The sequence below is a fragment of the Ailuropoda melanoleuca genome, chromosome 15, assembly GCF_002007445.2.
Source record: "Ailuropoda melanoleuca isolate Jingjing chromosome 15, ASM200744v2, whole genome shotgun sequence".
Taxonomy (NCBI): Eukaryota; Metazoa; Chordata; class Mammalia; order Carnivora; family Ursidae; genus Ailuropoda; species Ailuropoda melanoleuca.
Window position 1 is genome coordinate 24,631,169 of NC_048232.1, and position 13,552 is coordinate 24,644,720.

Genomic DNA, 13,552 nt, shown 5'->3' on the forward strand with positions numbered 1-13,552 from the left:
CCCGTCGCCGGTGGTCAAAGCAAAGGTCGCCCACTGGTCGGCGGGAATAAAGCAAGGGATGATGGCCCTTCCGCCGCCCTGGTTTTCTCTGCAAGCTGTTTCCTTTGATCCTCTGGAAAAAGGGGAAACTTTCCCAGCAAGTGTTTGTGGAGGAAGGACGCAGAACCTAAAAAAAAAACCACTCTACGGGCCTCTTCCCGACTGAAGGGAGAGTTTTAAAAGTATGGAAAACTCCGTGCGTGAGGAAAAGCACATTCAAAGGGGGAAGGGGCCGAAGCAGCCCGCAGCCGGATGCTGGGCGCTGCGCTCCCCGGCGCCTCCGGGAGGTGTCGCCGCGCCGCCGCCCACGCGCCCCGCCACTCGGGGAAGCTCGCGCGCCTGCGCCGCAGCCTCCAGGACTTTCGCCTCTTTAAACACTTTGAAATGCAGCTCCATCCGAAGGGGCTGGTAGTAACATTTTGAAGAAACCTAATCTCTGTTTTACTAACCAACAACGCCGCAGAACAAGCAGCTGATGCAATCTTTCAGGTGGAGACGGCCCGGACGGCCGCCCCTCCCCCCGCGGGGCGCTCAGGGAGCCGCCGCGACGCCTCTGCAGCCGGAGCTGCTGGCCCACCCGCGAGTTCTCGCTCTCCAGCAGCCCCTCACCCGGCTAAACCGAAACCCGGCCCGGCAGGCCCGCGGCCTCCCCGTCCGGGCTCGCAGCGGACCCCGCCGANCGAAACCCGGCCCGGCAGGCCCGCGGCCTCCCCGTCCGGGCTCGCAGCGGGCCCCGCCGAGCCGCGCGCGCGTCCGGGGCGCCCTGCCGAGAGCCGACCTTGCCAACACTTTGGCGGTGGCGCAGCGAGCTTCGAGGCCGTGGCTAGGCCCTGTCGTGACCTAAGAGGGGAAGCCCACGGGGCTGGCCTGACCTGGGAAGCCCCGACGGCTCAGCCCTGCCCTGTTCCTAGGCATCCCGCTCTCAGCCGGCGTCCGCAGCAGTGGTCCGGAGAGGGGCAGGTAGCCCCCTACCCTGAGGTCCGGGTATCAGGGGACTGGGGGGCCGTTCCAGGTGTCCTCAGTTTCCAACAAGCCTCTTTGGGGCTATCCTGATGAACAGATTCCCCTATATTTTGAGAAACTAATGCCTTCAAAGGACAATCCGCGAGACCGGGGATGGAGACCCACCCTCCCGGGAACTCTGGACCCCTAACCCACGCGCCCCGGCTGCCACTTGCACTCCCGCGCCGCTCACCGCTCCCACCCGACCGGGGTGCAGGCGGGCAGGGGTCCCGGGAGGGTGAGCGTACCCGGTCCTCCGGTGTCTCAGGCCGAGGTTGTCCTTGAGGGGCGGGCGGTCCGGAATGCCCACCTCAGGGCGGGCGTGGGTGCTGTCCAGGACGCCACCGTAGGGTCGGCTGCCCCGTTCCCGTTCCGGAGCACCGCGGTCCTCAAAAAGCACGGCGCCGCTGAGCTTGTTGAAGACGATGGTGTTCATGGTGCCGGCTGGCTGGGGCTCGCTGGGCGGCCGCAGCTCGAGGCCTGGCCGCCGGGAGCTCCGCAGGGCTCGGGTTCTAGGAGAAGATGCATCACATTACTCGCTCAGTGCTCGCATCCCTGTGCCTCCCGAGCCCCGGACTCGGCCGAGGCTCTGGGCTGGGGAGCCGAGGGGAGGAGCGGCGCCGCGGCACCTGGACAAGGGAACCCTTGCCTCTCCGCACCTGGCTACACCGCTCCCCCCTCCCCCAACTCCCCGCACGCTCCCGGGACAGGTCCCTACCCTCCTCCTTGCCCTGGCGATTTGGTTCCCAAGGAACCTCAACCAGGAATAATTTACCTGCGTAGGCAAAGGAAAGTAATACTTAAACGAGTTCTTTTCTTGGTTTTAATCTGGAAGAACTGCGCTCGGGTTAGCGGAGCGGGATAGGCGCGGGGGAGGGGAAGTTGTTCTTCAGTCACAACGGAAGTCTAAAGCATCTCGGAGCTCCCACTCGGGTTTTAAGGAGGGGTTGGAAGGAAGGGAAATTTTTGGGTAATATGAACAACTGCATCTGCAAGTCCCGGTTAATGAGTCCCAGGCCACACCGGGATTCCGGGGATTTTCATGTTTTCTAGATTCTGGATGGTTTGGCTGAAACCCCTGCATTCTAATTCCGGTTAAGGTCCCCGGGGGTAGGGGGTGAGGGCTGGGAAAGTTAGCTGGCTCCAGAAGAAAGTTAAGTGGCGTCAGGGACAAATGCACCACATTGTCTCCCTCCCCCGGAGTCTTCCTACCATCCCCCAGCCCACTCCAGGATGCGCAGGGTTCCGACAGGTCAGGGTCCCCGACAGATCAAAAGCGCCGGAGTCCCGGGCCTCCCGGAGCCCGCTATCAGTGCTGCCCTCTTCCGCACCACGGCGGTGAGCCTTGAGCTCGGAGCCCTTCCTCACCCGACCCTTTCTGGGGTCTGGGGGAACCATTTGAGGTTGCACAGGTGTTAGCCGAAGGAGGCATCGCGGTCCGCGCACCACCGAGCCTGAGGCTGCCATGGTTGAAGAAAGCTTTCAGCTCACCTCCCTGGTTGCGGCGGCCGGGAGCCTCTGGCCGCAGAGCGCGGGCCTCAGGTTCAAGTCCGCACCGCAGAGCAGTCAAGTTACCGCCCCCATCACCCCGCCTAGCGCCTCGGGGTAGCTCCTGTTTCTTCCCAGCCGCCTCCGCACTGCTGCCAGCGCCCCCTCACCCCGCCCCGCCCCTGCGCAGGCTGCCGCACCAACACATACAGATCTTTTGCCTCGCAGAGCTCCCACATTTGCCAACGCCCCCTGCCCCGCCCTCCAGCCACCACAGCAGCGGCCACGCGTGACATTCAGGGCCGTGACCATAGCGATTAAGCGACAGCTACCGTGAGTATTCGTGGGGAGGTGAAGTCAGACTTCTGGCTGCCGCGTGTACTGTAAGGCTGAGTCCTCCCACGCAGACAGGTACGTGTCTGGAGTGTGCACACAGCCTCGGCGAAAAGTGTCAAAGCAAATTTCCGTGCTCGAAGCCCCTGTTCTAAGGTCAGGACTAGCTTTGTTTTTGTTTTTTTCTTTTTAGATCAGTGCACTTAGTGCTTTGCGTTCACTCTGCGTTATTTGTAAAACACATTTTCCAGTTCCACAGTGTTTCCCCACCCCAGTCCTGTCCTCCCATATTCAACGGCGAGTTTTTCTTAGCGACTCCGCTGAAAGGTTTGCCATACCGGACCCTTCTCGGCTGTCCCAAGCCCACACAAGAGATTGCAACCACAGACACCCGGCGCGGTCTGGGTCTGCAGGCAGCAGGCGAGGTGGGAGGGGGCTGCAAAGGTCCTGAGAGAGCTGGGTCCTGACGGGCGGGGGTGGGGGGGCGTGTGAAGCGTGGTTCCCGGCCTTCACCCGGGGCCCAAGCGCAGCCGCCAGCGCCTCTTCTCTGCTCCTGTATTCCCCACTTACCCTTACCCTGACTCACTCCAAACTGTCTTGGGGAGCGAGCTCCCTGAGGAAATACCCCGNCTACCCCGCATAACCCCCGCGAACAATTTTAAAGCCAAGGAGGAACCGCCAGGTGGGCTCCAGGCTCCCCGCAGACCCTCAGGCCAGCCTCGGCCACCACCAGGGCGCGTGACCACTGGACCTAGGAGAGGGGTGGGGGGAAGGGCGGGGAGAGCGGAGGCGCCCGGGGCAAAAGGAACGAGCAGCTCCGGAGGCAGGGCGAGCCTCCCGGCCCGCGGCCCGGAGTAGGGACGCCGAGACCCGAGGGCTGTACCTGTGGCGGTGGGGCCGGCGGCCGGCGGCAGGGCGGCTGGCTCTCCCGCGTCGAGGCTAGGCGCACTCCCATCCCCGCCGCATGTTCTCAGCGCGGGCTCCAGCGCGCTCACCGCAGCCACCGCCGTCGTCTCGGCTTTATTTACCCAGACGGGCGCGCGCGGCCCGGGAACAGGAATACCAAGGCCTTCTCATGTTTCTTGACTGCCCGGCCCAGCCGGCGAACATCCTGCGGGCGCGGTATCCACGTTCCCGGGCCGGCGAGAGGAAGCCTCAGCACCCTCCCGGCCTCGGGGACTGCTGTTAACCCTCGCAGACAAGCCGCCGCTGCAGGCGCCGCCGGGGAGCCCCCCGGCCCGCCGAGTCCTCGCCAGCGGGGCCCGGCTCGCAGATCCGCCGGCCTCGCAGGCGCAGAGCAAAAGGGGCTATTTCCTTCGCACTTAGGGGAGAAATTGGAGAAGCCGCAAGTAGCGCCTGGCTCCGGCTCTGGGAGCTGAGAGGCTGCGGCGCAAATCCCGCGTCTTAGCTGGCCCGAGAGCCGGAAATTTAACCACGCGGCTAGGCAGGAGAGAGCATTGCGACGCGCCCTTTATTTTCTTCGCGATTAGCGGGAGTGAAGTTAGAGCTCGGGTTTGTGCCTATAACGCGTGAGCATATTACAGGATGTGCTTGCGCCCCTGGAGCTGCTTTTCTGGTGTCACTGGGCTTCTGGGGTCCTTGCTGTCTCAAATCCAGGCACACGTTCACCGTCCGAGGCCAGCGCTGGAGAGGCTGCGCTCGCCGCGGGACATAGGGGTGGAGGGAGGCAAGGCTGAGGCGAGGCGAGCCCAGGTGCCCAACCCGCTGTAACCCAGGTAGGGAAGAGAAGGCGAGCCCTGGGCCAGGGAGCTGCGTGGAGGAAGGGGGATGGAACCTGGAAAAATCCCGAGCTGGGACANTTGGAAGAATCCCGAGCTGGGACACAGTGCAAGGAGAGAGAATGCCCCTCAGATTCTCTTATTGATGATAGTTCCCTTTCCTCCATCACCCCAAAAATGAGAGTAGCGAAAGCTGTGATTTAGGTGCAGCTGTAAGCTCAGAGCTTCTGCAGCCTTGAAGATCCTCAGGGCGTCGAGCACCCAGCCGCCCGCGTTCTCGCCGCGGGCCTTGCCGCTTGCAGCTACACCTTTATCATTTCGAAAGAGCGAAAGTAGATTTTCCCAAACCTGAACGTTATGGCATCATTTGTTCTTTTCTTCTTCAAGGTGGCAGGCCAGCTCTGGGGCAAGGGCCCACCTCAGCATCTTCCTTTTATGTGGCCTGGAAGTGGTTAAATATTTATGCATATTAAAGCTATTATTTCCAAGACTAATCACACCTTCGAATTTTCCATTATGTTATCTCCCAAAATACGCGACGGCAAGCTGGGCAGTGGCACAATCTAAGGTAGAAAAGGACGAAGGTTTAAGTTTTTGCTCATTAGGCAGATAAATATTGTCATTTGATCACATTGCCCAATGTCCTTGTTTTCCTTTATCGTATAATTTGCGGTTGGAGCGTTTGCATTTTGTCTTTGGCGCTGCACTTGACTTGCTGTAATGTGAATTCAATATCCACATCAGTCTGCAGTCCTCGCTGTGGGATTTGAAGTCAGAGATACATCATAAAATTTCAGCCACAGACTTGCAGCCACTAAATTTCACAACAATTGATAATTGATAATTCAGAGGACGAAAGAGACAGATTCTCTCCTATGGTCTCTGTGACTGATGGTGGTCACCAGTCATTATAATGAAATCAGCTGTAAAACGCCCCTCTGACACGTATTTTTGTCAGCTGTGCTGGGTAAAGCAACAGGCATGTGTGTAGTTGCTTGCGATTTCATACTACAATCCTGACTCATGGAGCAGTATGCTGTAATAGAGGCTAGGATAGGACAAATGCTGTTTTAGTCTTAAACTGCATTTACACAATTGTAAAATGCATTTAGAGGACTTTGACTTGAGATATATTTACACGTGAGATTTGTTTTCTTAAAATCTGATATAAAATACACAGCAAAAAATCTTTCTGCAAAACGTTTTTTATTTGGTATAGGAATAACATACACCTTAGTTTTAAGTCAATGAAAAAGTAATGCAGAATTACTTTAGATTGTAGTTTAATAATTAGAATCAATTTTAAAATAAAAAACAGTGAAGGGTGGATATTAAAATGAAATAGTATGGAGAATCCCTCTGTACTATACAAATGGACATGTATTTTATGATAGACCAAAATTTTATTTTTGCAAGTTTCATCCTCTCTGCAAAAGTTTCTTCTTTATTTTAACCCAGAGTTCAGACACAATTACCATTATCTTAAATTTCACCTTTTCTGAAGCTGAATTTTACTGAGCTTCTAATGCTATATTATAATCTCAGTATATGAAATGCTGTATTATAATCCTCAGAAGTATACCTTGAAGTTTTAGAAAACATCACAAGATTTCAGAGAGTATGTAGTTTGTGGGAGATAGCCATATGCAGGGAGAAGAAAAAACAGCTTAGGCCAGAAGTCAGAAAATTTGAGTCCTAATCTTAATTCTGGTTAATTTGATCTTGGTTTAGCCTGAATTTACTAAACTATGAAATGAAGATATTAAGTTTTCTACAAATTTGCCATATGCTATTATTAAGATATATATTTTTTTAATGTGAAAGTAACGTGTTGCTATTGCTAAAGCTAGAAAAATGTTGAGTATGAACATTTGGCAGAAATCTTAATTCATTCTATTAGACCTAGAGTGTAGTTATAAATATAAGTAATTTTTACTTTCTAATAAAAAAAAGAAGCCTTTATTTAAACATTTTGATATTTTACCAAGGATCCTGACATTTCAGAACAAATATTGGTTAAAGTTTTTGAAAATAAGGATTGCTTTTAAAATCTCTTTTCTAGTTATTACTTATAGGCAATGAAATAAATTACAAAGCCAGGGAATGACTGTTGCTTCCCGTCCAAATGTTATAAAATAGTAAATTTATGAACAAATAGCAGGTTCACCTCACACTTGGCCAGTGTGACTTGTAGAGATACATGTTGAAGTCTGTAAGTGGAACAACCGAACAAGTAGTGAAAGCCACAGCTGCAGAAACATTGCGGGAGAACCAGGAGAATTGGGGGCCTCCCAATTTCTCATAAGGCATTTGTGTTTTATTTGTAATCTAACTTTAATTGCATAAATAATGCAGGATAAATTCTCTCCAAGAGGGTCTTCTCCATAAATTCACTCACAATCAAGGGGGAGAGTACAAGTGACAGTTTGTCTTCTGGCGACTCCAGCCAATCATGTTCCTGGGAGGCAACCACAAAGAGGTGGCCCCTGCTGATTTGATGTGTCACCTTTGGTTCTTTTTTCACTGCATTCACATATGTGAATGCAAACAAAACATTGTAGCTTGTTTTATGACCTTTTGAAATAGATGAGACCATACTTTATACCCTCATATAAATGTACACACAGACACCCCGAATTAAACTAAAACTTGCTTTTTCCTTCAATTTCATAGAGAACTTTCATATTAGGACATATACATGTAATTCTGTATTTTTAACTGTTACATACTGCTCCATAATCCATTTAGCCATTCCCCATCCTCATTTGTGCCTTTTCAGTTTTCTCTATCATAAACATTAAACACCCTTGTTTAGGATTGTTTCTGCACATGTGTAAACATTTTTCCAGGAATGGCTGCACAGACATAGAATTGCTGGGTTGGGGACATGATTTTAAAATTTTGATAGATATTTCCAAATTTCCCTCCAATCTGTACCCCCACAAAGTCCCCATTTGCTGACATGCTACACAACATTTCATATGTTTGGATTTCATAATGTTTGCCAGTCTAATGAGTAAAATAATGTCTTATTGTTTGAGAACCTTTTCATTTGTTTATGAGCCATTTGTATTTCTTAATTGAAGAAACTTGCTTATATCTTTATCAGATGCCTTGTTAATTTTATTAAGGTCCTTTATTAATCATTTTTTCCATGATATATATGCTTTATATACTGCAAATATGTTACCTGGTCTGATGTCTGCCTTTTGCCTATTTTGTTTTTGTCTTACAGAAGATTTAAAAGTGAATATAGGTCAACAGGTCTACATTTTCCTTTATGAATTCTGAGTTTTGTGTCTTCCTTACAAAGGCTTTTTTTTTTTTTTTGTATTTTCTTCTAATGCTTTTAAAAAATTGTTTTCACTTGGCTCTTTAATCCTCTTGGAATTAATCTGTATATGTTGTGAGGTAGAAATCTAATTTGTTTTTTTTTTTCCCCTCTTCAATTGAATAGCCAGTTATTACTATGGTGTCTAATAAAGAGTTTTCCCCCATGGATTTGAAATTACTTTTCCGGTGTACATGGCAAATTCCTTTCCACGTGTAGGTTGGTCTAAGAAGGCTTTAAGAGATGTTGCAAAACACCCAATAGACTGTAATAAATTTAATCTTCAAAATTTTAAAACCATCTTGCGTTCCAAAGACTTCCAATATTATTCTGTTTCTAATTTCAGAGCATGTCAAGTATCGAAATAGTAATATGCATGGCCTGGTTATGGTTCTAATTTAGAAGGCTAATTCAATACTGTTCTAGGGCGAAGTTGCCGTTTATTTTGTCGCCGTCCTGCTCGAAGCAGGAGAGCAGTTTCAGGCAGCCATATTCTCCAGAGTGGAGTACAGCTGCACAGAGCTTTGAAAACGCATCACATAACCAGTTGGTAACTAACCACGAGCAATATAAAGTTATTTGTAAAAGGGATGAGTCCCTGCCATCCATGATTTGAAAAAGTAAAATGCATCTTTTTTCCTTGCTCAATTCTTTATGGAGAGTGAATCACTTTTTTTTTCACAAAGCAACCAGTCAAGATGAGAACCTTCAATCTGATTGCATACTAGTCAAATTCACTCTGGACAAAAATGCAAATATTTTGTTGTCACCATTTCCTCAAAACATTAGCTACGTAAAAGTACAGAACTACAAATAATAAACAGTCAGAAGAGCTGAGATCCAGGTGGGTTAATGTTTTTTTTCTGCTTCACAGAGCTTGAGACAGGACCTGAAGTAAACTTGGAGCACTAGTACCTCATCTTTTTGCTTGATTCCAAAATATCTCTAGTAGCCACCAATAATCATGGAGTCTCTACTCCATTACACACGTGAAAATATACTATGTACTGGGATCCTGAGGGGAATCTGGAGAACATTTTGTCCTCCAAATGTGCATTGAAATACAATAATTTCTCCCAGGAGACTATTCTATCTTGAAAATCAATTTGTTTGCACATCAAAACATGGCCATTTAAATTATAGTGAAGACTTTTGATCACAAGCTAGTATGACTTGATGTTTGGAACCTAATGGACTTCAGGTACTCAATAGAATTTTGGATTTAATTACTGTAGGTATTGCATGCTGTATCAAGCTTTTGGCTGACCCCCCACCCCATCCATCCTCCCTGCTTTCATTTTTATCCTGTTTTCACCTCTGTGTAGGATATTTGAATAAGTTCATCAAGGGAATGCATGTGAGCAAAAATGATGTGTTCAACTTTTGCTTAACCTGCTTAAAAAGAAATTGCTGTCCTCCTCTTTAACTCTTCCCTGTTACCAAGGACTGCAACACGGATGTGGCAGTGACCCACATCTATTGATCAGATAACAACACAAAGAACAGCAGAGCCACAAGATGAAAGGAACATGGGGCCTCAAATGGACCACATGGGCGAGAGCTTCTGGGCCTGGGCTCAGCTAACTCTTTCTGGAAAGGGCTGGACAGTAAATGTTTTAGGTTTTATGGGTCATAAAGTCTCCATTTGACTCTGCCATTGCAGTGTGAAAGCAGCCATAGATAATGCTTGACTATGAATGAGTCAATAAATGAGTGTTGCTGTGTTTCAATACAACTATTTAATGGACATTGAAGACTGAATTTTATGTAATTTTCGTGTGCCACACAATATGCTTCCTCTGACTTTTTTTCAGCCATTTGAATATGTACAAACTGTTCTTACCTCAGAAACGAAACAGACAGCAGGCTAGATTTGACTGGAGGTTGTATTCACTGGTCCCTTGGACCTGGGCTATTCAGCTCTGGACTCTTATGAGAGACAAATAGACTTCTCCTTCTTGAAGTCACCTTATTTTGGGGTTTCCTGGCCAAGGGAACTTAGCCTGTACCTTCCATAATGCACACCTGTACAAAGTTACCACCAGCGGGCTTAAGCAAAGCACTTTTTAGATGACTACAGGCTTTCACAAACAAGGAGAACTGGAAAGGGGACATAAAGAAAGCATGCTTTCTCCTCTCTCCTCCTCAGAATGTGTTGCATGTGTTTAGAGAATTAGCCTAATTATTTTTACAATATTTTTGATTCTGTTCTTTTTTCATTTTAATCCCTTTTTGACATACCTTTAGACACAGTATCGGTGTTTGGGTTTTGATGCTTATGTTTTTTTAAGTCATGGAAAATGGTGATTAATTTATAAGGATTACTGTTTTTTGGCTCACTTCCTCCTGCCTCTCCCCAAAACCCCCACAAAATTCAAACTATTTTTTTCATTGTTTTCTTTTTAAATAATCAACAGTAAATATTTATGGGACACCTGCATGCAAAATCCTGTGCCAAGAACTGCATCGAATTTGATTTAAAAGACGTGATCCTTGCCTAGCTTACAAACTTGTTAATAAAGCCCCGGAAAACAAACATACCCCATCTAAAGCGTTCTGAGGTGTCTGATATAAAGATTGCTTGAATCCAGTAAATCTGTAAATCATCTGTAGAAATGCATGAGGGAGCTTGAAGACGATAGAAGAGCCATTTATGTGTCTGCTAAAAATTTTGTAACCATATTACCAACATCCTTCCCGAAAACATGCAAAAAGATCATTATTTCAGAAATTTGAGCCTGATTGAAAAACAGCATTTTCACCTCTTACATCAGAGTTTTTCAAGTTTTATGCCAAAAACCTCTGGGTTTCAAGAAAGATTTTTAGGGCTTCCATTGAAAAAAAAAATACGGCAAGAGTAAACACACGGGTTAGCTTATGATCTTTCCTTCCTCTTTCCCTTGTCCAGGCCTTCCTGCAACCCGCTTCTGGCCCTCCACCTTTACATGCCTTTGGAAAACAGTTGAAGGGAGAGGGGGATTGGAGGAGAGGAATTTTGTGAATAAACTTGTCATATGTGGCAGTGAGGTAATTCTTGCAGCTTGGAGAGAGAAGCCCCCACTGCTCCTCAGCTTGAGGAGACTAATTCTTGCCCAAGTATCTGGGCCCCAGAGCTCCCCTGGTAGTCAACTGTTTGTGGGGGCATAGTCAGGTCTGTACCTAGAACTATGCAGTGATCCTAAGTCATTGATTAGCCATCCGTTTGCTTTGATATTCATTGATCTTTGCCAAGTGTGCTTTGATGCTGTCGGCTATCACAAACCCTGTTTAGAAGGGAGTGGGAGCTCTACAAAAAAGGTAAAAGGAAAAAAGGTGTTTATGCCAGTAAATTGTGCAGTTTAAATAGCCCAAAGTCTAGAATAAGAGAAGTCTTGCAATAGTCAAATGTCACAATTTTTTTCTTGGACCTGCAGTAGCAGTCAGCTCAAGACAGAATGTCCTAATACGGCTCTTCTGGACTCTTATAAATGGGGACATCATTACAGATTTTTTTTAAAATTACATAATACGCATACAAAACTCAGCTACATGCCCCATGTACTATTCTAGGCACTTAACTCACGTGATTCTCACAGCCACCCTTTGGGGTAAGTAACCATTAGTGCCCATTTTGTAGAAGAGGACACGTAGGCATAGAATTGCCCTAAGTCACAAGTTGATCGCTGGTGGAGCCAGGATTTGAATGCAGTCAGGCAGGTGCCAGAGCTTGTGTGCTGAATCACGTAACTATAACCGCCTCATTGAAGGTACCTAGGAAGGGTAAAGAGGAACAACTGTAAATACTTGACTGTGTAACTGTAGGCACAACTAAATATGTGGTTGCACACTTTTGGCTCCCCACGTAACAGCAGAAAATTCGATGTCAATGTGTTTGCTTCTCTTTCTGTAAGTGACCTTTTTAGGAAAAAGGTGGGGAGCAGGTGGAATCGCAGCTGTCACCTAGAATGTGACGACTTCCCACAGCTCCGACATCAGGGTGAAAGGCTGTACTTCCTGTTCATTTTCATGTGTGTGTTCACACTCAAAAGCCAGTAAGTGCTGACTCTTCTGTGGGTTCTCTAAATCTGGAGAACATTCTTCTTACCAGGCAGTGAAGTGATTGAGCAATGAAAAAAAACAACATGGTTTGGAACAGCCCCAGCAATTTGGAATCGTTGCTTTGTTACAGGAGTAGACACAGCACGATTGTAAGTGGCATATCTCAAGTGGGGTGAAAACCAGTAGCTTTGACTGAGAAGCCTGCAGAGATGATAGTGGCTCTTACAACATCGTGAGCTTCTTCTTGCTGTTTGGTCTGTTTTGTTTTGTTTTGTCTTGTTTTCATTTGTGATAGGTTTTAGGCCTGCCTCTAGCATTTGTGTCGTCCAAGGCGAGAGTACAAATGAACGCCTACACACCATATGTCTAAATATTTAAAGGTTACAAATCAAGCTAAACCACTGTTAAATAAAATATGTCACGTCCCTCTACCTTGACAGCTGTACTGTCATCAGGAAAACTGGAAAACTATGTAAAGTCATGATTTTTGTTGGGAAAATATCAAAGACAAGTTGGTTTAATTGTTACTGCACTTGTCTGGATGTTGTTGGGCTGGCAGTGATGAAAGAGACATAATTCGTAATTTATTGTGTATTTATTTAATTAAATTTACTTTTCTGGTCTTCATGTCAGTAAAAATCACTGTGTTATCATAATCAATATTCTCTCATCATTTGTGTCCTGAAAGAATTCAAATAAAATGTAATTCTACCAAAGGTGTCCAAACTAGATTGAATATATGAAGCATATGAGTATGTTTTCATCAAGAATGCACATTAAAACAAATACAGAAAAGTTTAGTTAAATTTATTTAAATATATATTATTATGAAGTGCTATTTTTATTCTAAAATACACTATATATAACATTCAAATAGAAAAGAAAAATGAATAATTATTGAATATAGGGTTTTTAATAAAGCTGAAATTTTATTTAATATTTTGAAAAATTAATTTAGAATATTTTATATAAATGGAATTATTTGTTAATGCTGGTGTTCAAGGCAGAGCTGGTTGTCAGTGTAAAGCATTGGTATGTGATTTCGTGAATGATTTGTCTAGATCTACACACTTACCAATCTTTAAGTGATATGAATTATTTAATATTGCAAAATGTTCTTTTGCTGCCAGGTGCAACCATTGCAAAGATTTGCTAAACATTGAATACCTGCAGAACCATGTACTGGAGAAGCAAGAAAACGATACCAGGCATTCCTGGAAAACAAACACCGCGTGAGGTAAGGCTAGATTGCATTCATGGGATTGGCTGAGGTGATTAATTTGTCTTTTCTCCCTGCTCAGAAGCAATGCTCAACTCCACTGTTCTTAGAAGGATAACCCAAACCTTTACAATTTTGGAATGTGATCACCTTTTACTTTGAAGACGTACAGCAAATGCTGTGTAGAAGCAATTCTATGGGCACTGAATGGTGTTGGTCATGACGGCAGATTTTTGGGTTTGAAATTGTGCTGTGTTCTAGTGAGTGCTAAGTCCTATACAACAGAGGCTCCCTGTGTTCTTTAATACAGTTACCGGCACGCATGTGTGTGATGGAGGACCTTTAAAAGAAAGGCTCTGGAAA

General features: G+C 46.6%; 1 protein-coding gene and 1 long non-coding RNA gene across 5 annotated transcripts in view; both read right to left on the reverse strand.

The window, feature by feature from the left end:
- The window catches only part of MKX (mohawk homeobox), a 51,821-nt gene extending 47,157 nt beyond the window's left edge, over window positions 1–4,664 (reverse strand). Inside the window, exons 1-3 of the mRNA XM_034644370.1 lie at window positions 3,746–4,664; window positions 1,194–1,553; window positions 649–879 (exon numbers count right to left, since the gene is read on the reverse strand). Of these exons, the coding sequence (XP_034500261.1) occupies window positions 649–879; window positions 1,194–1,477 (515 nt within the window). The 5' untranslated portion in view covers window positions 1,478–1,553; window positions 3,746–4,664. The remainder of the gene's footprint in view (window positions 1–648; window positions 880–1,193; window positions 1,554–3,745) is intronic.
- Window positions 4,665–7,904: 3,240 nt separating this feature from the next.
- Window positions 7,905–13,552, reverse strand: part of LOC105239595 — a 48,192-nt gene continuing 42,544 nt past the window's right edge. For all 4 annotated transcript variants that reach the window (XR_858470.3, XR_858472.3, XR_004620791.1 and 1 more), the window contains one exon: window positions 7,905–11,682. This is a non-coding gene — a long non-coding RNA (uncharacterized LOC105239595). The remainder of the gene's footprint in view (window positions 11,683–13,552) is intronic.